Source organism: Melanostigma gelatinosum (genome assembly GCF_949748355.1).
Source record: "Melanostigma gelatinosum genome assembly, chromosome: 11".
Taxonomy (NCBI): domain Eukaryota; kingdom Metazoa; phylum Chordata; class Actinopteri; order Perciformes; family Zoarcidae; genus Melanostigma; species Melanostigma gelatinosum.
In genome coordinates this window covers 2,079,524-2,100,978 of record NC_136644.1, presented here as the reverse complement: position 1 = coordinate 2,100,978, position 21,455 = coordinate 2,079,524, and the positions used below count along the sequence as shown (strand labels likewise).

The 21,455-nt window shown below is 43.5% G+C and overlaps 1 protein-coding gene across 1 annotated transcript; it reads right to left on the bottom strand.

Moving 5' to 3' along the window:
* Positions 1-10: 10 nt before the first annotated feature.
* On the bottom strand, positions 11-14,734 carry pld5 (phospholipase D family member 5). The gene is made up of 10 exons (XM_079278284.1): positions 14,610-14,734; positions 12,572-12,708; positions 11,983-12,166; positions 11,651-11,759; positions 11,126-11,253; positions 2,319-2,516; positions 1,343-1,494; positions 1,054-1,219; positions 801-891; positions 11-549 (listed from the first exon to the last, which is right to left on the bottom strand). Exons 1-10 carry the CDS (start codon positions 14,643-14,645, stop codon positions 296-298), a joined length of 1,455 nt encoding a protein of 484 aa, XP_079134410.1. The 5' UTR covers positions 14,646-14,734; the 3' UTR covers positions 11-295.
* Between the last annotated feature and the right edge of the window lie 6,721 nt (positions 14,735-21,455).

Genomic DNA, 21,455 nt, shown 5'->3' with positions numbered 1-21,455 from the left:
AGCATATTGCTTGTCATAATATATGGATTGAATTTGAATATTGCTTTCAATATTCATGCAGCATAGCATGCTCATATAACAGTCAACATTTAATGAGATACCGTTACTGTAACTTACAACAGCAGTGAGTCTTATTGCTTCAAACATTGTCTTTGTTGATTGCATCTGAATATATTAAAATAATGTCACACAATGAATGTGGAGTCTAATAGCGTACGTCACATTCTCATATTGTGTACATGTTGTATATTCAGCCCGATGAGGCTTATTAAGGATACAGGAAGACATTCGATGCTCATAATGATAAAGGGTCGTTCCGCTCCTTTTCCTCCTCAGTCTGCGGATTCATTTTCACTTGATGCAGGTTTCTGGATCTCACTTGATCTTTGTTTCCTTGAAGACTCTTCGCGTAACGTGACCTCCAGTCTCTCTCAAAAGCAGCCTTGAAGTGTTCCAGGACTCCCCTGCCTTCAAGGCTATTTTTCATCTTGACCACCAGCCCGACTCCTGTGTTGATGGCAAAGTCACTCCCGACCCAGTCGTGGTTCCCTGTGGAGAAACAGCAAATCTAAGATAGTGTGTCTCGGGAAACAATGACTCCTACGTTGCACTATACTGGGCTTGTCTTCTTGCAAACATTCTAAAGTTATAGTTTTCCATTTGGAAGAACACCATTCACTTCTTTGCTGTGATTTAGACGAGTCCTTTAAGTCAAGAAAGAGAATATGTTTTCTGCGTCACGTTGTTGAAACAGCACTCAGCATGAAAACAAAACATTCTGACATATATGCGTTTCCTACCAATGTAGACAGCGTTGTCGGTAACCATGTACTTGTTGTGGTTGAGTCCGTGTTGAATGTCATCCTCTTTCTCCTTGTGGCTAAAAAACCTCTGCAAAAAATGTATTGATCATGATCAGTGTGCAAACATAGCTCACCTATTCTAAATGTAACATGCAAGAATAAAGAATCTAGAGAAAGTCAAGAAGTTCACTGCAAATACTCAACGACAGCTTTAAGGAAACATATTTGGAGAAACGGTCAATTCACGCACCACCTCGACCGAACAGTTGGGCAGCTGCATGCAGAGCGACTTGAGGGAGGTGACAAAGTTAAAGGTGAGGGGGTGGGTCTTCTTCCAGAAGCTTATCAGCAGGCGAACTCTGACTCCTTTCAGCACCACAGCCTCTCTGATCATCTCATCAATAGGTGACCAGTACCTATCGGAAGCAATTAGACACTGTTTTATAATCTAAAGGCAATGAGTCAGTGAATAGAACCATCCGTCACATGAAACTGTGTCTCAATTCATTTCAAAGCTCTTAGAAATGGTTTTAATATACCTTGTGACCGACGTTCCTCTGAAGCTCCTGCTCAACAGGGGGAGGTAGTCCGTCACAGATATGAAGATGAATGTCTTCGCACTCTGGATGACTTGATAGATGGCATCGACATCTCGGGTGCGATCTCTCGCGCAGAAGAGTTCGGGAGAGGTCTGCAGACAGGAGGCATCATTCAGACAGCTTTGTACCCAAACATGTAATAGAAATGATGAAAACCACAGAACTGAAAGGCGAGTTACTGCTCGTTGGGTGCAGAAGGGATCGCTTTGGGGAAAACCTGATGCCCACAGCCGTAGCCTCAAACAACAGCCCTCGCTGAACAGGCCGGAGTGTGTGCGCACTGTGTGCTGTTGTATGTACTACAGTGCTGTGGAAAAGCATTTCCCCTTCGGGGACAATAAAGTCAAAAAAATGATTTTGGCTGACTTTTGATATTGAGTTTGTCCCAATTCAACAAACTCATTTATACCCCACTGAAAAAACGTTACACCGATAAGGTCAACATAATCAGTATATCATTTTCCAAAATGTCTGACAGATGCAGTGTAACATTTTGACAAAGTAAAGGGCAAGAAAACAATAAGACACTAAAGCGAGGCACAGCAGCTTCTGACAGCACGGCTCCGTTAGTTCCTGTCGGATGATGAATGTCCGAAATGCAACTGGCATCTTGTCGCTTAGAGGCTAACAAGATTCATTACTGTCAAATTAGGCTGAGGTCCTGAGATATTCAGACTCCAGATGCTCCTCAGCGTGACATTAACATGATCCATCACCTGCTGCGCCTGTCTGTTATTAGTTGGCAATGAAACTTTCATAAAGACATTCACCGTCTAGTCCAGAGTCAGGGAACCGGTGCCTTAAGAGGAATATAAAACAGTTCAATAATTGATTCGGACACAAGCTGTGGTTTGTGAGTTTTGTGTCGAGTCACTTCATGCAGTAAATACGGATGCACAACGGAGTCGTTGCTCACAGACACGTAAGCAGTGGCTTCTGAGGCGTTGAGTTGTAGCTCCAGGGCGTCGTGCCTCCCGTACAGGGCTGTGACTCTCTTCGACCAGATGGAGGGGATGTAGTCCCTCTCGTGGAGCTGCCAGTAAAACGAAAAGACTCGGTGGAGGTCCAGAGCCAGGCAGCTGCAGTTATACACCACCACCCCCAGTTCTTTCCTCTGTGGGGTGTCAGAAAGAAGCGCGCAGGGAAAGGTGACGCAGCAGAAAAGTTGCAGTCTGTGTGTGTGTGTGTGTGTGTGTGTTCATTGGACAGACATGCTTTCGCACTGTGACAAAGGAATTGGAGTTCGATAAAAGCAAAGTGCTGCTGATCTTAGAGTGATAACAGTAACTCTGTGAGAGGATTTGATTGTCTAATAGAATTGATTCTATTGTAATGTTCGGATCAGGGTTTCTTGCTTTGGCTCTGTGGTGCTCAACGCTAAGATAAGCACACCAACATGCTCACAATGACGACGCTAACACGCTCACGTTTTCCAGGTGTAATATTTATCGTATATGGTGAACATAGTAAATATTATACATTCTTAGTATTGGACACAATTTGACTCCATGATGGTGCTCGATGAAGAGGTGATGTAGGAGCCAAATTGAATGTGATGTTAAATATTCATTTGTATTTACATGTTTAACTGTAATCACATCTGTTTCTACCTTGAATGTTACAAGGATGTCGTTATAATTTGTTATAGAAAGAAATACACGTAAGTGACGGATAACTGGCCCTTTAAGGACACTGTGACAGTTACTGACGGTGGTGAGTTATATCTGAGGCAGTATGGAGCCGCACAGTTTTCCGAACGTGTTTGGGATCGTGTTATAAAACGTGTTAAAGGGAACGATCTACGTGAATAACCTGTGGATACGTATAGTAGGTCGAAGTAATCAGCATACTTTTAGGAGAAAGGAAGTTGATTGACTGAATTGTACGAAGGAAATGGATCAATAAAACACGTATTGCTTTTCATCTACGAGCGGCGTCGGTGTGAGATATGTGCAAAAGACAAGAAACACGCGTCAACTAAAGGTTTACTTACTGCTAAAGATTTGGACGCTACATAAGTCGGAAAACTCGCTCCTCACGGAAAGGAAAGGATTATCGATGACGAGGAAATTACGACGCGAGGTGCCAGGCTACAGTTTTGGACAGACTCCGGTAAGCATGTGCTAATAAGCTAGCTTGCTGGGTGCTGGTGATCGTGGAGTGTTATGCTGGTAGCGTAACTCTAGGAGCTGTCAATCAAGTTCACGTGGATAAGGTGCATTAACAGTATTACTGCGAAGCAAAAGGAACCCGATTGAAACGCTATTATGGAAGAAGAAGAGTTTGTCATAGGGAAAAGGCAAGTGATAATGACAGAGAAGGCTGTAGATGAAAGAAGGAATAAGCTAATACAGCAAAGACGGAGTAAGCTAGCTCAACTAACGAGCAAAACCAGGGAAATAGAGCGACTACGGGAGGAGGATCCTGATGTTAGCACTATAAAACGAAAACTGAGAGTTGACTATGAAGGGTTACTCAGAGACTTTGAAGAGAAGAACTATGCTCTGAAACAGTTCCTTACTGAGGAGGAATACATGAATGATCAGCTTTGTTGGTTTGAACCTAAAGCACATGAGGCCAACGTTTTCATTGCTAAAACTGAAAGATGGATAGAGTTGTTTGATGAACGTGCTGAGCAAGCAAAGCTATGTGATGATGAAATCAAGCCCTCGGATAGCATATCCACGATACTGTCTACCACGAGTAGAAAGAGTAAGAAACATGGATCAGAAAGTGGGAGTTCTGTGTCATCCACAGCATCATCTATTCGCCTTAAAGCAGAGGTGGAAAGAGCTACATTGCTGGCTAAGGTCGCCACATTAAAACGAAAACAAGAATTGGAAAGACAGGAAGCTGAATTAAAGGCAAAAAGAGAGGAGTTGGAGTTGAACATTGCTTTAGCAACTTCAGATGCTAAGCTTAAAGTGTTGGAAGATTTTGGCATTGGACGCATGTCGATAGTCCATTCAACGCCAGGAATAAACGATGTCAGAGAAAACTTAGCATCAAGAGAAGGGCACGAGCATCGCAGCCATGTGGAAACTGGTCCAGTTCATCTTCCTAACACACAGCCAAGCGATTATGGTCGTTCAGTGCAGCCACCCAGGAACGCTGAAATCAGTGGCGATGTTGTGGCGACATTGTGCAGTGTTATGCAGCAGCAAGCCAACATCTCGGAGCTAATGATGAAGCAGCAAAAAGGATCAACTTTGCCGCCGTTGGACATTCCCACCTTTAAAGGAGACCTGCTCGATTACCATCTGTTCATAAGGGCCTTCGAGCATGGAGTAGAGGACCGTACTGATAATGCCAGGGATAGGCTCTACTATATGGAGCAGTTTACTAGTGGTCAGCCCCGAGAGCTAATTAGAAGCTGCCTCCACATGGATCCTGAGAGAGGATACAACAAAGCCAAGCAGCTTCTCAAGGAACAGTTCGGAAATGAGCACAAACTTGCCGTGGCCTACATTGATAAAGCCTTAAATTGGGCTCCCATCAAACCTGAGGACGGTGAGTCTTTAAACGCCTACTCACTTTTCCTTACTGGATGTTGCAATGCCATGATGAACATTAGCTACCTGGAAGAAATGAACAATGCTGCCAACATGAAAGCCGTTGTCACAAAGCTACCTTACAAGTTGAGAGAAAGATGGAGGGGAATCGCATGTGACATTCAGGAACGGCAGGACAGGAAAGTCAACTTTAAAGACCTTGATGACTTTATCCGTAGACAAGCCAAAATCGCTACGCATCCAATATTTGGCGATATAAGGGATAGCCAATCAGCTAAGTCAGCTACAAAGGTGCATGCAGAGGCAAAGACACATGATTGGAGAAGCAAGAAAACATTCACTACAAGCGCAATGCACATAGACCACAAGGTTAAAGACTTTGAACCAAGCATGCAAAGGGGTCCCACCGACATTGTGGCAACAAACTCATGCATGTTTTGTAAAGGACAACACAGCATAGACTCATGTAAAACGATGAGAGGGAAGCCACACAAAGAAAAAATTGAATATTTGCGTCGCAAAGGACTGTGTTTCAGCTGTTTAAGGCATGGACATACGAGCAGGAGCTGCAGTGAAAGGCTTTGCTGCCAGGTGTGTTCTTTAACACATCCCACACTCCTGCATATGAAAAGACGAGACGATGCAACTGAACAGGAAAGCAAAGCTACCGACAATACAGAGAGAAGTGGTGGTCTTCCAGTCACTAGTGCAATGGTATGTGCTGGAAATAAGCTATGTGGAGTCACTGGGGCCGGCGAAGAAGAGTGCATACTCTCAATAGTTCCTGTCCGAGTCAAAACAACAAAAGGAAACAAAACAGTGGAAACGTATGCTTTCCTTGATCCAGGAAGCACGGACTGCTTCTGCACAGAAAAGTTAATGAACCAACTTAAAGTCAGTGGAAGGAGAACAAGCATCTTACTGAGAACGATGGGCGATGAAAGACCTGTTGACACTTACGAGGTGTCCGGCATAGAAGTCAGTGATCTGTCTGAGGACAACTTCATTGAGCTCCCAAATGCCTTCAGTAGAAAAAACATTCCTGTAAACAAAGAGAACATTCCACGTCAAGAGGATTTGAAAGGATGGTCTCACCTTAAAGACGTGAGCATTCCTGTAATCAATGCAGATGTCGGATTGCTCATCGGAGCTAATGCGCACAAGGCCATGGAGCCATGGCAGGTTGTGAACAGTGTCAACAACGGACCCTACGCCACAAGAACTAGGCTAGGATGGACTGTAAATGGACCATTAAGAGGACGTAGTGCTCACCAGCAGGGAAAACAATGCAAGGTTTCATCAAACCGCATCTCAGTAACAAGACTTGATGACCTGTGGCAGCAGCAATTTAAGGTGGATTTCCCTGAGAGGGAAAAAGATGAACAGGTCGAGATGTCCAGAGATGATCATTGCTTCATGGACATGGTCACCAGATCAGCAAAGCTTCTGGATGGGCATTACAGCTTGTGTCTACCACTAAAGAACCGGATGGTCAACATGCCAAACAACCGTAAAGTAGCTGAGCAAAGAGCACTTAACCTACGGAGGAAGTTCAACAGAAATCCAAGCTATCAACTAGAGTACACTGCCTTCATGACTGACCTCATGGAAAAAGGTTATGCTGAGCAACTATCAGACGATGAGCTTCAAGGCAATGTGGATAAAGTCTGGTATATACCCCATCACGGTGTATACCATCCTGTGAAGCAGAAGTTAAGGGTGGTGTTCGACTGTGGTGCATCATACCAAGGCATGTCATTGAACGAACAACTTCTACAGGGACCAGACTTAACCAGCAGTCTTGTAGGTGTCATAATACGATTCAGACAAGAACCGGTGGCACTTATGGCAGATGTGGAGTCGATGTTCCACCAAGTCAAGGTGACAGAAGAGGATTCTGACCTTCTTAGGTTCCTGTGGTGGCCTGGGGGAGACCTCACGAAAGGTTTGGTGGAACACAAAATGGTGGTGCACATATTTGGCGCTACTTCTTCACCTAGCTGCGCCAGTTTTGCCCTGAGGAAGTGTGCTGAGGACCATAGGGAAGAATTTGATCCAGAAGTGGCCGACACAGTGCTTCATAACTTTTATGTGGATGATTGTCTCAAGTCTGTGGCGACAGAAGAGAAGGCAGTTGTGCTGTGTCAGGATCTAAGAGCAATCTGTTCCAAGGGAGGTTTCCGTCTCACAAAATGGGTCAGCAACAGCCGTAAAGTCCTAAGCCAAATTCCAGGTGGTGAGTTGGCCAAAGAGGTGAAGAACTTGGATCTCGAACAAGACAAACTCCCAATTGAGAGAGCCCTAGGAGCACACTGGTGTGTTGAGTCAGATACCTTTCAGTTTAAGATTACTGTCAAAGACTATCCTTTTACCAGAAGAGGCCTCCTTTCAGTTGTTAGTTCAATCTATGACCCCTTAGGAGTTCTCGCACCAGTGGTGTTGCCAGCAAAGAAAATCCTCCAGGAACTGAGTCGGATGAAAATGAGCTGGGATGACGACTTACCAGAAAAGGTTAAACAACAGTGGACAGATTGGTTGACAAAACTTCCCAATCTAAAGGACTTCAAAGTCAACCGGTGCATCAAGCCACCAGGATTTGGAAATCCTACTTACGCACAGTTGCACCACTTTGCGGATGCAAGTGAGGAAGCTTACGGCACGGCTAGCTACTTACTGTTGCGGAACGAGAGAAATCAAGTTCACTGCACATTCATGATGGGGAAGGCCAGAGTGGCGCCTTTAAAGCAACCTACCATTCCACGGATGGAGCTGACGGCAGCAACAGTTGCTGTGAAAATGGACACGCTGCTGAGAAAAGAGCTACAGTTGGAGCTATCAGATTCTGTATTTTGGACCGATAGCACTGCTGTGGTCGGATATCTTCAAAATGAAACCACTATATTCCGTACGTTTGTGGCTAATCGGATCTTTGCTATCTTGAAAGGTTCAACCACAGATCAATGGAGATACGTGAACACTGCCACGAATATAGCAGATTGTGCATCAAGAGGACAAAGCGTGGAGGCTTTCATGAAAAACGACACATGGATCTCTGGTCCAGCCTTCCTCAAAGGACCAACGGAAGAGTGGCCTAAAAGCCCCGAAGGCTGCAGGATTACGTCAAATGATCCCGAGATAAAGAAAGTAAAAGCAAACCTTGTGAACGTGGATGAGGACAGAAACACAATCAGCCAACTGATGAACCATTTCTCCTCATGGACAAAGCTAAGATACACAGTGGCGTGGCTCCTGAAGTTCAAAACCTTACTGTTGACTTTCTCACAGAAGAGAAAACAGCTTTATGCAGCCTTCCGTCAATCCGACTTGGATAAGAGTCAACAGGTTCAACAAGTGAACACAGCCATGAAGAAATTCAAAGCAGGATTAAAAGGATCTTCCTGCTCAGTTGAGGACCTTGCAAGGTCTGAGCTGGAAATCGTCAGACTCTGTCAAATGGCAACATTTTCTGAGGAGATTTCATCTCTGAGCAAAGGGCAAAATGTAAAACAGAGCAGTCATTTGCTTAAGCTAAACCCCGTGCTTCAGGATGGAGTCTTGCGTGTTGGAGGAAGACTCAGTCGAGCTGCTTTGCCAGAAGAATGTAAGCAACCCGCCATCTTGCCCAAAGACCACCATGTTACCAACATACTCCTTCGCAAGATTCACGAGGATATTGGGCACGCTGGAAGGAACCACATGCTTTCTAAAGTGCGCCAAAAGTATTGGATTCCCAGTGCCATCACAGCTATTAGGAAAATCATCTCAAAATGTGTCACCTGTCGCCGACTGCATGGGTCCACAGGACAGCAACAAATGGCAGACCTTCCTCAGGATAGAGTGTTTCCTGATGATCCACCCTTTTCCAGAGTTGGTGTTGACTATTTTGGACCATTCGAGGTACAACGAGGAAGAAGCTTGGTTAAGAGATATGGAGTAATCTTTACTTGCCTAGTCATCCGGGCAGTGCACCTTGAAGTTGCTTCTTCCTTGGATACCAATTCATGTATCAACGCTATACGTCGATTCATTGCCAGGAGAGGACAAGTGATGGAGATCCGCTCAGATAACGGGACAAACTTCGTTGGGACGGAACGTGAGCTGAGAACAGCTATTGATGAAATTAATCACTCAAAGGTTCAAGGTTATCTTCATCAACGTGGAATCAAATGGACCTTTAACCCTCCGACAGGCTCTCACCATGGGGGAGTTTGGGAAAGGCTCATCAGATCAGTGAGAAAGGCTCTAAATTCTACAATTAAGGAACAAGTTCTGGACGAGGAAAGTCTTCAGACTGTACTTTGTGAAGTGGAGGCAATAATCAACAGCCGACCAATCACAAGAGCATCTAATGATGTGAACGATTTAGAAGCCTTGACACCAAATCATCTCTTACTGATGAAGGCTAAACCAGCTTTACCACCTGGACTATTCGACCATGATGACCTCTACACTCGGCGGAGATGGAAACACGTCCAATATATGGCCGATATATTTTGGAAACGTTGGACCAGAGAGTACTTGCCACAGCTCCAGGAACGGCAAAGATGGTCAAAGGCATCGAGAAACTTCACTCTGGGAGACATCGTTCTTTTAGTGGATGACTCTGCTCCAAGAAACTCTTGGGTCATGGGGAAGGTCATTAAGGCACTTCCAGACCACAAAGGACTTGTTCGTCAGGTCTGCATAAAGACGAAGACTAGTGTTTTACACAGGCCCATTACAAAGCTGTGTCTGCTTTTGGAAGATGAACAGTGCTAAAGACTGAGCAACAGTGAGCAACAGTGAGGAGTCTATCTGCCTCCGGCTCTTATATCGTTATTTTGTGAGAATGTTCCTCTACAGTACATGGCTCTCTTATTTTAAGTTAGATAATTGTTTCAAATGTTAAATCTTGAGAACAATTAGGGGCCGGTGTGTAGGAGCCAAATTGAATGTGATGTTAAATATTCATTTGTATTTACATGTTTAACTGTAATCACATCTGTTTCTACCTTGAATGTTACAAGGATGTCGTTATAATTTGTTATAGAAAGAAATACACGTAAGTGACGGATAACTGGCCCTTTAAGGACACTGTGACAGTTACTGACGGTGGTGAGTTATATCTGAGGCAGTATGGAGCCGCACAGTTTTCCGAACGTGTTTGGGATCGTGTTATAAAACGTGTTAAAGGGAACGATCTACGTGAATAACCTGTGGATACGTATAGTAGGTCGAAGTAATCAGCATACTTTTAGGAGAAAGGAAGTTGATTGACTGAATTGTACGAAGGAAATGGATCAATAAAACACGTATTGCTTTTCATCTACGAGCGGCGTCGGTGTGAGATATGTGCAAAAGACAAGAAACACGCGTCAAGGAATTATTACGTGTACCAAATGTAATGAGAATCCATCTATTGGCTGTTGAGACATTTTACTCAAAATGACAAACATCAACCTCATGATGGCGCTAGAGGAGCATTCACTAAAGTCCACAGGATTCCTCTTCTGGGCAGAATGCTGATATGTGCGAACTTTACTTGCAATCCATTCGATGGTTGTTTTTCGGTCTGGACCAAAGCTGCACGCAGCAAACAAGAGTTCTAAATGTATAATCTGGTCTGGTCCTTCATTATTGTTTTGTGTTTGTTCTATTTTGGTGAGTGACCCAGAAGGAAGCACACAGAGTCACACAAGTCTATTCTCCTACCATTTACAGTGAGTATCTGACTTGCTCTCTTTTTGTCACTCTTCCTACCTTCCCTTCCATCATGTGTGTGTGTGTGTGTCATCATTCATGCGTCTCTTCCTTCCCTCTGGCTTCTTAGTTAATCCCACCAAACAGCAGTTCTTCCTCCCTGGTTCCTCCTCTATTGTAATATAGTGAATTACATACTGAATGCAAAGTGAAATGCTACTTGCCTCTCTGCCTCTCAGACAGCAATCTTAAATCATCCCGATGCCCATTAAGAGTGGCTGGAGTAATTGCATTAAAGGTACAGGATGTAGAGTGGAACTAATCCTGACCGTGTCTTAAGTCCCCGTGGAGTGCAAATCTTATCATTTAATTAAGTTTGTCCAGCTTGTGTTATTGAGAGACCAGACTCTGCTGCAGCCATATTGAGGCCAGAAAAGAAGTGCAGATCTGACCACACCTAACTGCAGCAGCTCACTCATCCTCTGGTCGGACTCTACTCTGCACACTCATGTTGCCGAATGTGGGTTGTTACCTTGGAGAGAGACCTCCAGTCCATATCAGCGCTCCCGATGTAAATGTGCCTCCGATCCACGATCCAGAACGAGGAATGCAGTCCTCCTCTGGTAAAAGCCGTCATATTCACAAAATGAACCTCTGCATCTGGATAGCGTGAGACAGAGAGACAAACGCAGAGTGGTGGTGGAATGAGTGGAGTGTCTGACGGACATGTGGGCAAAGCAGGCAGGCAGAGACGCAAAAGGCTTTGAAAGGAAACCAGCCAGGTACATCAACACATTCATCATTCTTTGACCTTTATTGTGAAGTTTGGCAGACATGGTGAAGGTTGTGCTGTGGAGGCGCTGGATGGGGCTCAGGTGTGTAAATGAGGCTGCATCTGTCAAAACACTTACTAAAATCCTTCTTCTACTTTTGAAAACTGGTTTGTGCACAGACAATGGCATCGGGTGAGTTGTTGGAAGCTACAAATCTTCATTCTGGAAGGTTACTGTGGCATATCAAATCTCTTTTATAACATGAAAATATGACAGCCACTCACTGTGTGCTGCCAAGGTCTTCAGTTCAGCAGAGTTCGTCAGACTGCTGGCAATCTTCAGTTTCACCCCACGAGACTTCAGGCTGAGCAGCCGCTGGAACAACAGCTGACCCTGAGGAGGAGAGGGATGTTCTGTGTTACTGTTGTTGAGCAGTGCTTCCGGTTGTCCTTAAAAATGGCGATGCTTATAGATCTCAGCAGGATTAACCTCGTTGAGCGCTACGGGGAAATAATTCGGGCATTACCCCTTACAACAGCACCTGGGGAATGCGGTTGGTTCAGGCTCTGCTTGAATGTAGTGGGATGTATTCAGACTGTCTGCCGTGACTTTGTACCTGTTTGGCAGAGGTTGGCGTTGTTTCGAGGTCCCAGGGGTTTAAGGCCCAGACAGGTGAGACCACCTCAACTGAGTGCTTTGCCTTGTCCAACAATGTATGAAAGCCAGCAGAGAGAGGGAGGTGGGGTCTGCCGTCCGCGGGGAGAAAGAGGTCGTCTGGAATATTCTCCACGAGCACAATGCTGAAATCAACACACTTCTTGAGTTTCTGAAGTGGAACTAAACAAATGTACACATCAACGTCTGTTCACGCGTCTTTAGGAGTCCTACTACATGTTTTATATGTTGCCTCAAATGTGATGTCACTTGAGTCAGTGTCGGGCTGACGACTACAAGTTTAAACATAAAATAAATCTTCGGGTGGAGAGTGAGAGAGGGTGACCACCAGTCCACTCCTCATTTTATCTCGAGGCTACAAAAGCTGCCACCAGCACAACATGTGAGAATCTCTGACCACATTGTTGACAGTCTAGTTGCATTGTGGGTAATGTCGGTTTTCGACGAAGGAAATGAAAATGCGTGGAATAAAAAGGATGATACCTCTGCTTCTCCTGCGTAACATGTGTCACAGTTGCAGAGCATCCTACCTGCAGTCTCTGCTGCAGTTTTCCTCTGTGATACTGTCCTCATCGTCCCCCCAAATGTCCACTGATGAGAAGATCAGCGCCACCACCACAGCAGAGCAGCAGAGAAGGGCAAAGATGGCAATGCACTTCTGCTGGGTCTGGAAGGCGAGTTAGACACAGACAAGAGCATGATCTGCAGCACTGTAGCACCCTTCTGCTGTTGCAATAACAGGGTAACAACTCACAGTGAAGCCATTGACATGACAGTTGGTTTTGGGTGTTGTACAAAAAGGAAATGATCAACCATTGAATGTTAATGTTGTCATTCAATATCATTGAAAAGCGGTTTGGATATCGGTCTTCTCCTGCAGTAGAAACTCTTGATTTGACAACTTGGCTGCAGAGAAATTCAAATCTGTGGAGCGAAACCCCCTCAGCTTCACAAATCCTACTTTATGCAACGGAGCAGAGGACAAGTGAAGTGTGACGCTCTCCAGTGAAGGCTGATGCACACTAAAGCCGACTATAAGGAATACTGGAGACTCTGCTTCATGCTTTTCTGTCTACCGTCTGCTTTGTTGTTGAAGCGAATTCCCAGCTGGAGGGGATTTTATGACCTCTGGGCCAGCAGGGGCACGCTCAGTGTCGCAGTTATGACAAGCAATATCAAAGTCTATGTCAGTGTGCATGCATCTGTGCGTCACTATATGGTGGATGCTGGTTGTAATGAGGTTCAGTGGGGTCAGTTATGCAGGAGCAACCTTGTTGCCCTCATCCAGCCCGAGGAGTCTTGATTTCCACTGTTTTAAAAGTGCAGTTCGGCACTTCTGTTTCGCTTACGACAACAGATTTCCACCGTCTCACTCCCTGCCTTGTTTGGCTGCATCGCTTTCGTAAGCAGTCATCGCATCACATTCTACATTCTATTTTGTTGTGTTCAATCAATCGAATGAATCGCAGACCACTGATTAGTTTGGCAGCATGAGCAGTCGTCTCTGAAAGACGTCTCCCAGCTACAACTTTATATTCTTAAATAAACTGTACGATAAAACAAAAGAAACAGCACACAGCATCAGAGAGAAGATGCGGGTCGGAGGGTGTTTCTCAGATTTCCCACTCTGCCCCACACTGTCTGTCTCAGGCAACACCTGCACCCCATCTGCTGTCCACTGAGACCACTGAGCTCTTCATCATATTTAGCAGAGTCCAGGACCATGCTTGACTTGTGGATGTGTGCATAGGAAATATAAACTCACGATACAGAATGAAAACGTACAGTTGATGCAATGAGATACAATATTCCCTTCATTAAAACACACACAATAGGTTTCCAGAGCTGTTTTGGATCATTTTCATTTGTCGAGCAAAAATGCCAAATATTAGAAAATGTATGGATTTCCTTCTGTTATCTGTTTTATATCATTGTGCATTACATTAAGTTGGGTTTTGTGCTATTGTTTGTACAAAACAATTGTAAGACCTCCCCTTACACACTGGGACATTGGGATGGTCATTGTTTGCACAATTTTCTGACACTTCATAGACTGAATCATTCACTGAAAATGAATTGGCAACAATTTTGATTATTAATATAATCATCTATAATGTTTATGACGATGGCAAATATTTGCTGGCAGCTTCCCAAATGTATTTTCTTCTTTCTCTGTTTTATGTCATTGTACATTTCATTTCTATGAGGAATTTGGAGATGGCCTCTTGGGCACTGGGACATTTGTGATATATACGATTTCCTGACATTTGACAGATACTTAATTGATTATATTCAAAGAAACAATTTCTAAATTAATTGACAATGAAGCTGTAAAGTCACAGCCCTAACGGGGTTTATTTTACATGCATGTGTTTTGCTGGATAATTGGAGAACCAATGGAATGAATTTAGGGCTTCATCCAAATCAATCAATGAATACATAATGTTATCCACAAGCCGGCAGGAAAAGCTGAAGAAAAACATGCACTAAAATCCCACAAACAGACAAATGAAGAGTAATATCACATGTTAAATAGATGCAGAGCGTATTGAGGGCAGGAAACATCACCTTCAAGGGCTCCTGCTGGTTGGTCGGTCCCGCCATGAGAGCAGCACTCCTTCAAACTTCTCTGACAGGTGAGGACACTGCAGCTCAGTCACACATCTTTGTCCGTCTGTCCCTCTGTCTTCATCACCCACTCGTAGCCTGTCCGGCTCTGACGTCTTCACTCTTTGCCACCGTCTTCATCCTGCTGGTTCCTCACTGTCCTGGAAGGTGTGTGTGTGTGTGTACACCTCGAATCCCTGTCCGTCCTATGTCCTGACATGCTTCTTCCAGCCTCTGGCTGCGTGTGTGAGTGTGTGTGTGCGTGTGTGTGTGTGTGTGTGTGTGTGTGTGTGTGTGTGTGTGAGCTGCCTGTGCTGCTCACTCTTTGCTTCTCGGTGGAGGTGGTGAGAGAGATGGAGAAAGACCCAACCCCTCTCGTTCAAACAGCCAATACAGAGCTGAAGCTCCGAGCCCCAGCAACCCTCCTCCTCCTCCTCCTCCTCCTCCTCCTCCTCCTCCTCCTCCTCCTCCTCCTCCTCCTCCTCCTCCTCCTCCTCCTCCTCTTCCTCTTTATCTTCCTCTTTTATCTGCCTTGTGAACAAAACTCATCTGATAGAATGCAGTTGTGCTTGGCTTAGAGGAGAGGGATGCTGAAATATGCCACCGGTGATCCGATGGCATGTGTGTGTAAGACAGCTGCTGCAAAACGCTCAAATTGTTGTGAACTCATCATAGGTAGGACACACACACACACACACACACACACACGCACACACACACACACACACACACACACACACACACACACACACACACACACACACACACACACACTCGTCACAGTTCTGCCCAGTGTAGACTGAAGAAAAAGTCCTATAACTCCCATTAATAACTCATAAATCAGCAGTATTGTCTGCTTTAATCTCCACTGTGTTTAAATCGGTGTAATAAGTGTGATTTTCATTCATGCACCAGATTCCAGAGCACTCATTCATGTTTCACTTCCACTGTACATATACCTTGAAATCTAAAACTCTGCCTCTGGCACAGAAGTACATTACAGGGCCTCGGTGGGGGAGATGGAATATTAAACACTTTCTTCCCCCATTGTATTTGCCCTTTTCTCACAGAGGATTACAGTATCGCCCAACAGCAGAAAACAACATATGCTGCTGACTGCAGGCAAGCTGCTGCTGTGTTTATGAGTCCCACACTGTCCAGGGAGTGAAGGGAGGAAGGGAGGCCCTAATGGGGGACGAGAGAGTAATGAGGGAAGGATACGAGGAGAGTTCTTGAAAAGTTTTCTGCTCAGACTACTGGATGGTTTGCTATGACATTTGGTATATTCATGTTTCCCTCAGGAAGAATTATACTAATAAGTGCAATCATCAGGTGCAAATTCGAATTTGTCCAATACTTGGAAGACCAAATGCCTGTAAAACTCATATTTCCACCAGCCTCAGGTGTTCTTTGTCATAGTGAATGTAGCAACCAATATACCGGCTGAACATCAGCATATTAGCAATGTTGCTGTGAACATGTTAGCATGCTAGCATGTTCAACTAAGGCGGTAAACATGGCAAACATCACAGAGAGCCAAAGTGTGATCGGAAAGTATATACCCATTCATGACAACTTTTAAATAACTTCTCAGTTTAAATTCTATCAATTATTGGTGGATGGATGGAGAACGGCAATGCAGGGGCCGTGGGACGTGGCTGGAGACGGGACTGAGAGACAGAAAATAAAAACAACTGAGACAGAAAATAAAAACAACTGAGACAGAAAATAAAAACAACTGAGACAGAAAATAAAAACATCTGAGACAGAAAATAAAAACAACTGAGACAGAAAATAAAAACAACTGAGACAGAAAATAAAAACAACTGAGACAGAAAATAAAAACAACTGAGACAGAAAATAAAAACAACTGAGACAGAAAATAAAAACAACTGAGAGGCAGAAAATAAAAACAACTGAGACAGAAAATAAAAACAACTGAGACAGAAAATAAAAACCACTGAGACAGAAAATGAAAACAACTGCGACAGAAAATAAAAACAACTGAGACAGAAAATAAAAACAACTGAGACAGAAAACAAAAACAACTGAGACAGAAAATAAAAACAACAGAGACAGAAAACAAAAACAACTGAGACAGAAAATAAAAACAACTGAGACAGAAAATAAAAACAACTGAGACAGAAAACAAAAACAACTGAGACAGAAAATAAAAACAACTGAGACAGAAAATAAAAACAACTGAGACAGAAAATAAAAACAACTGAGACAGAAAATAAAAACAACTGAGACAGAAAATAAAAACAACAGAGGCAGAAAATAAAAACAACTGAGACAGAAAATAAAAACAACTGAGACAGAAAATAAAAACAACTGAGACAGAAAATAAAAACAACTGAGACAGAAAATAAAAACAACTGAGACAGAAAATAAAAACAACTGAGACAGAAAATAAAAACAACTGAGGCAGAAAATAAAAACAACTGAGGCAGAAAATAAAAACAACTGAGGCAGATAATAAAAACAACTGAGACAGAAAATAAAAACAACTGAGACAGAAAATAAAAACAACTGAGACAGAAAATAAAAACAACTGAGACAGAAAATAAAAACAACTGAGACAGAAAATAAAAACAACTGAGACAGAAAATAAAAACAACTGAGGCAGAAAATAAAAACAACTGAGACAGAAAATAAAAACAACTGAGACAGAAAATAAAAACAACTGAGGCAGAAAATAAAAACAACTGAGACAGAAAATAAAAACAACTGAGACAGAAAATAAAAACAACTGAGACAGAAAATAAAAACAACTGAGACAGAAAATAAAAACAACTGAGACAGAAAATAAAAACAACTGAGACAGAAAATAAAAACAACTGAGACAGAAAATAAAAACATCTGAGACAGAAAATAAAAACAACTGAGACAGAAAATAAAAACAACTGCGACAGAAAATAAAAACAACTGCGACAGAAAATAAAAACAACTGCGACAGAAAATAAAAACAACTGAGACAGAAAATAAAAACAACAGAGACAGAAAATAAAAACAACTGAGACAGAAAATAAAAACAACTGAGACAGAAAATAAAAACAACTGAGACAGAAAATAAAAACAACTGAGACACTGTACTTGTGAAACTACTCCGGTACAACTGCACCCGATACCACGACGGAAGAGTGACGTTGTCCTTCCGTCAGTTCAGCCTATTTGACCACCCAGCCAATCATCTCGCTGATGGTCTTACTCATCAAAGACGCATCGACATTAAATTGATTCCTAATCAGTTAAAAGTTCCTCAAAGCAGCTTAAATTGATAACACAGTTTAACATCCCGACTGCAAAGAACTACGCTCATATCGGTACTCGGTATCGTCAGGTACTCAAATGTAAGTACTTGTACTTGTACTGGTATCGGTGCATCCCTACTATTTTATTATTATTACGATTCCATGTGAATGCAGCAGTAGTCTTGTTATAAATTGCACAATAATTACACTGCTTGAAAAATCTGAATTCATCTCGTTGGTATACTCATGAACGATGTAGAGTATATGATTTTTTATGATAAGGACTCGTGGAGCACTGTGTGAGATTCCAGAGAGATATCAGTAGCAACAAGGAACAAAGCCACAGCAGTGACACCTGCTGTGCTTGTCTGTGCAGGTGCCCTCTGCACGTCAGCCTGTAAGTGAAGAAGAGAGAGCAAGAAGTGAGACAGAAGAGACAGGAACGTTTGGACCATCTCCCAGGAGAGGAGAATGCCCCCAAAGCTGCAGATATAGGGTGAGAACAACACTCAAACAGGAAGGGGTTCTCACTGTTCCCCTGACCATCGTGAGCACTGACCGTTAACTGAGACAGAACCACAGGGCTGAGCAACATCACAAACAAGATCCTGAACAGCAGCGGTCACACCAAGAAACTGTTGACATAAACAATTTACCAACTGCACAGTCACCCCCGTGATGCAACGTTGAAGACTAATGTATGAAACGCCGACCAGTCCATTTCCTTTTCCGTCATATTGAACAGCTTAAAGAGCTCTTTGCGATCTGTACACTTTTCAAGCGGCGCTCTTTGCCGGAGAGCAGTTGAGAGTTATTCCTATTCCCTCCTGACTCTCCGTGCAGGGCACCTGATGATGGACAGAACAGTTCTCCAACACGACAGACCGATTTAAAATAGACTTCATCTCTAAGAGCCACACTGCAAGGGACATTGAGATTAGCAAATGGGCCTAAAGCAGGGAAGGTATTCACGCACACAGTGTCTGGTGGTGAAAGAACAAGGTGTGTCTTGTCTTTGCCATCTTGGTGAGGTTTGACGACGTTGTTTCAACCTATCCAAACACAGCCCTGTGAGTGTCAATGAAGGACGCCTCGATAAAGGTGTTTCACCTTCACACCAAAGGTTCAACAGCAGGTCTCCATGTGTGCACAGGGTGCAATGCAACGGGAGGCAGCTGGGACAAATGCCAAAGGGACTGTGGGTGCAAATAGGGATCCAGCAGTAAGAAGTCCCCCCGTTAGGTTGTGTTGTACAGAAAGCCCCATCACGTAAGCCCCAACGTGTGAAGATGGATGCGGAGGAGCCCTGCTGCTGGACAGCACTGTAGCTGCTGCTTCTCATAGGACACACAGGACAGGAGCGCTGGGGGAGCTGCTTCATCTGACAGTTCCATTGATGACCTGTGTGCTGCTGTCTGCTGGGGTACAGACAGTCTGATGCACACACACACACACTCACACACATACACACGCACTCACACACACACACACACACACACACACACACACACACACACACACACACACACACACACACACACACACACACACACACACACACACACACACACACACACACACTGTATGAAATCTAATCTCTCCCATTTACACCTCACATACAGAATACTGATCCTGGCAAAGACAGAGCGTCCGGAAGCACCGAAGCCTCACCTTAAGAAACCTTTTGCACAGGTCTCTAGAGACGCCATCTGCCTGATATAAAGGTGGCACACACACACGCACGCACACACACACACACACACACACACACACACACACACACACACACACACACACACACACACACACACACAAACAAGGTGACTGAAGATTTTTCCAGCAAGCACAGTTTTCTTTTTGTGTGGAGAGTTACACGAGCAGACTGATACCGTTCTCATGTTTACTTGATAACTGTCCAGGAAATAGAAGTGCAGAGCCCGCAGCCAATTAGTTTAGCTTAGCATGAAGGTTGGAAACACCATTCCACTCATCCAGTATTGCTGCAATACTTTTGTTTTTGTACAGGAACCAGATATATCATGCAAATGTCAGAGCTTGTGAGGTGCTGGTTGGAAGCTTTTGTTACCAAAGTGTTGAACTATAACTATTTCAGCTTTTCAACAGTAAAGGTCCAATGGACTGTAACTACTGCATGACCATAAAGTGGATTCAATTGGCTGACAACACATTTTTTGCCTTATCCTGTTGTTCTCCTCCCTGTTGTTCTAAATACTTCCAGTATCCTGCATGCACACAACGCAGCATCATACATCTTATTCACTCCGAGGCCGCATAGGTGCTAAATCATCAATGACAGTTGACATTACACTGAGTATTACACGGGACACTGCTGTGCATAACCTGGCAAACATCCTATTTTCGTTTTAATTTTAAATTTGTCTACATGAGCAAATAAACGCATCATTGTTAAGGAGGTCCAGACCGACAGCTCGAAACCAACAATGCTGCAGTGATGTGAATATTTTATTTATATGCAATAAATGCAAACAGTGTGAGTGCGGCAATGAAATCTACAGGGAACCTGGGCCTCTTGTGGAGGAAGGATCTAGGAGGTTGGATGACGTCCAACAAAAGGGGATTCTGGGGTGATGAAGATGAAGTAGAAACTTAAATGGAGTACTCAGCGTTTGACCTCATGTCTGAGACAATTTCATCTTACTTTATTTGACACCTTTTTCCTTTTGAATGTTAAAGAAGCGCTGAAATACTTTTAATATATGTACCACAATGCCAGTTACCAAAAAGGGATTTTTTTACTTTTATCTTTGTTTAGCGGATTTATTAGTAACCAGTTGCGTGTTTACACACCCAGCAGACACCAATGACTGTGAAGCTTTCAGCTCCATGGAGTAGTCGTGTAAAGTGGCAAACAATGTAAATACTCAAGTAGTACCTTGAAACTAAGCACAGGACTTAAATGTCCTTAGTTACTTTCCACCGCTGTCAAAAACTATTTCACACATTTGATCAAAACTGTGAAAAAAACAAGAAATAAAATAGCTCATGATTATCATGCATTTTATTGAAAATGAGACAAACAATACGCCGGTATTGCAATGTCAACACATCATTACAAAGAAAAAAAAAAACTTCATACAAAACATCTCAACAAAAATTCTCCAAATGCTCGAACAGAATAAAAGATAAAGTACAGAAGGTGCTGAGCACAAAATGCAATTATCAATCTGTATTCAAGTCGTTTTGGCTCAAATGTTCCAACAGTTTTGATCAGGTTACATTCATGTGTAAACATTGGTATGAGGCAAGACACTGGGAAACCGACAGTCATTACACTGTCCATCCTTTCATTGCATCGTTAACAGCAATATGGAGGTAGCCCCCCCGTCTACGCTGGTTCAAACACAACATCTTGTTTGTAATCAGAAAATAATTTGACAAACTGTTCGTCTACGGCCGGCCGACTTTCACCCTGCTTTGCTTTTCGTCGAGGACAAGAACACGATGGAGGAGCGTCGTGGGGGAACGTCGTGTCCCGGTCACTCACAGATGAATAATAACATAATTACGTCGG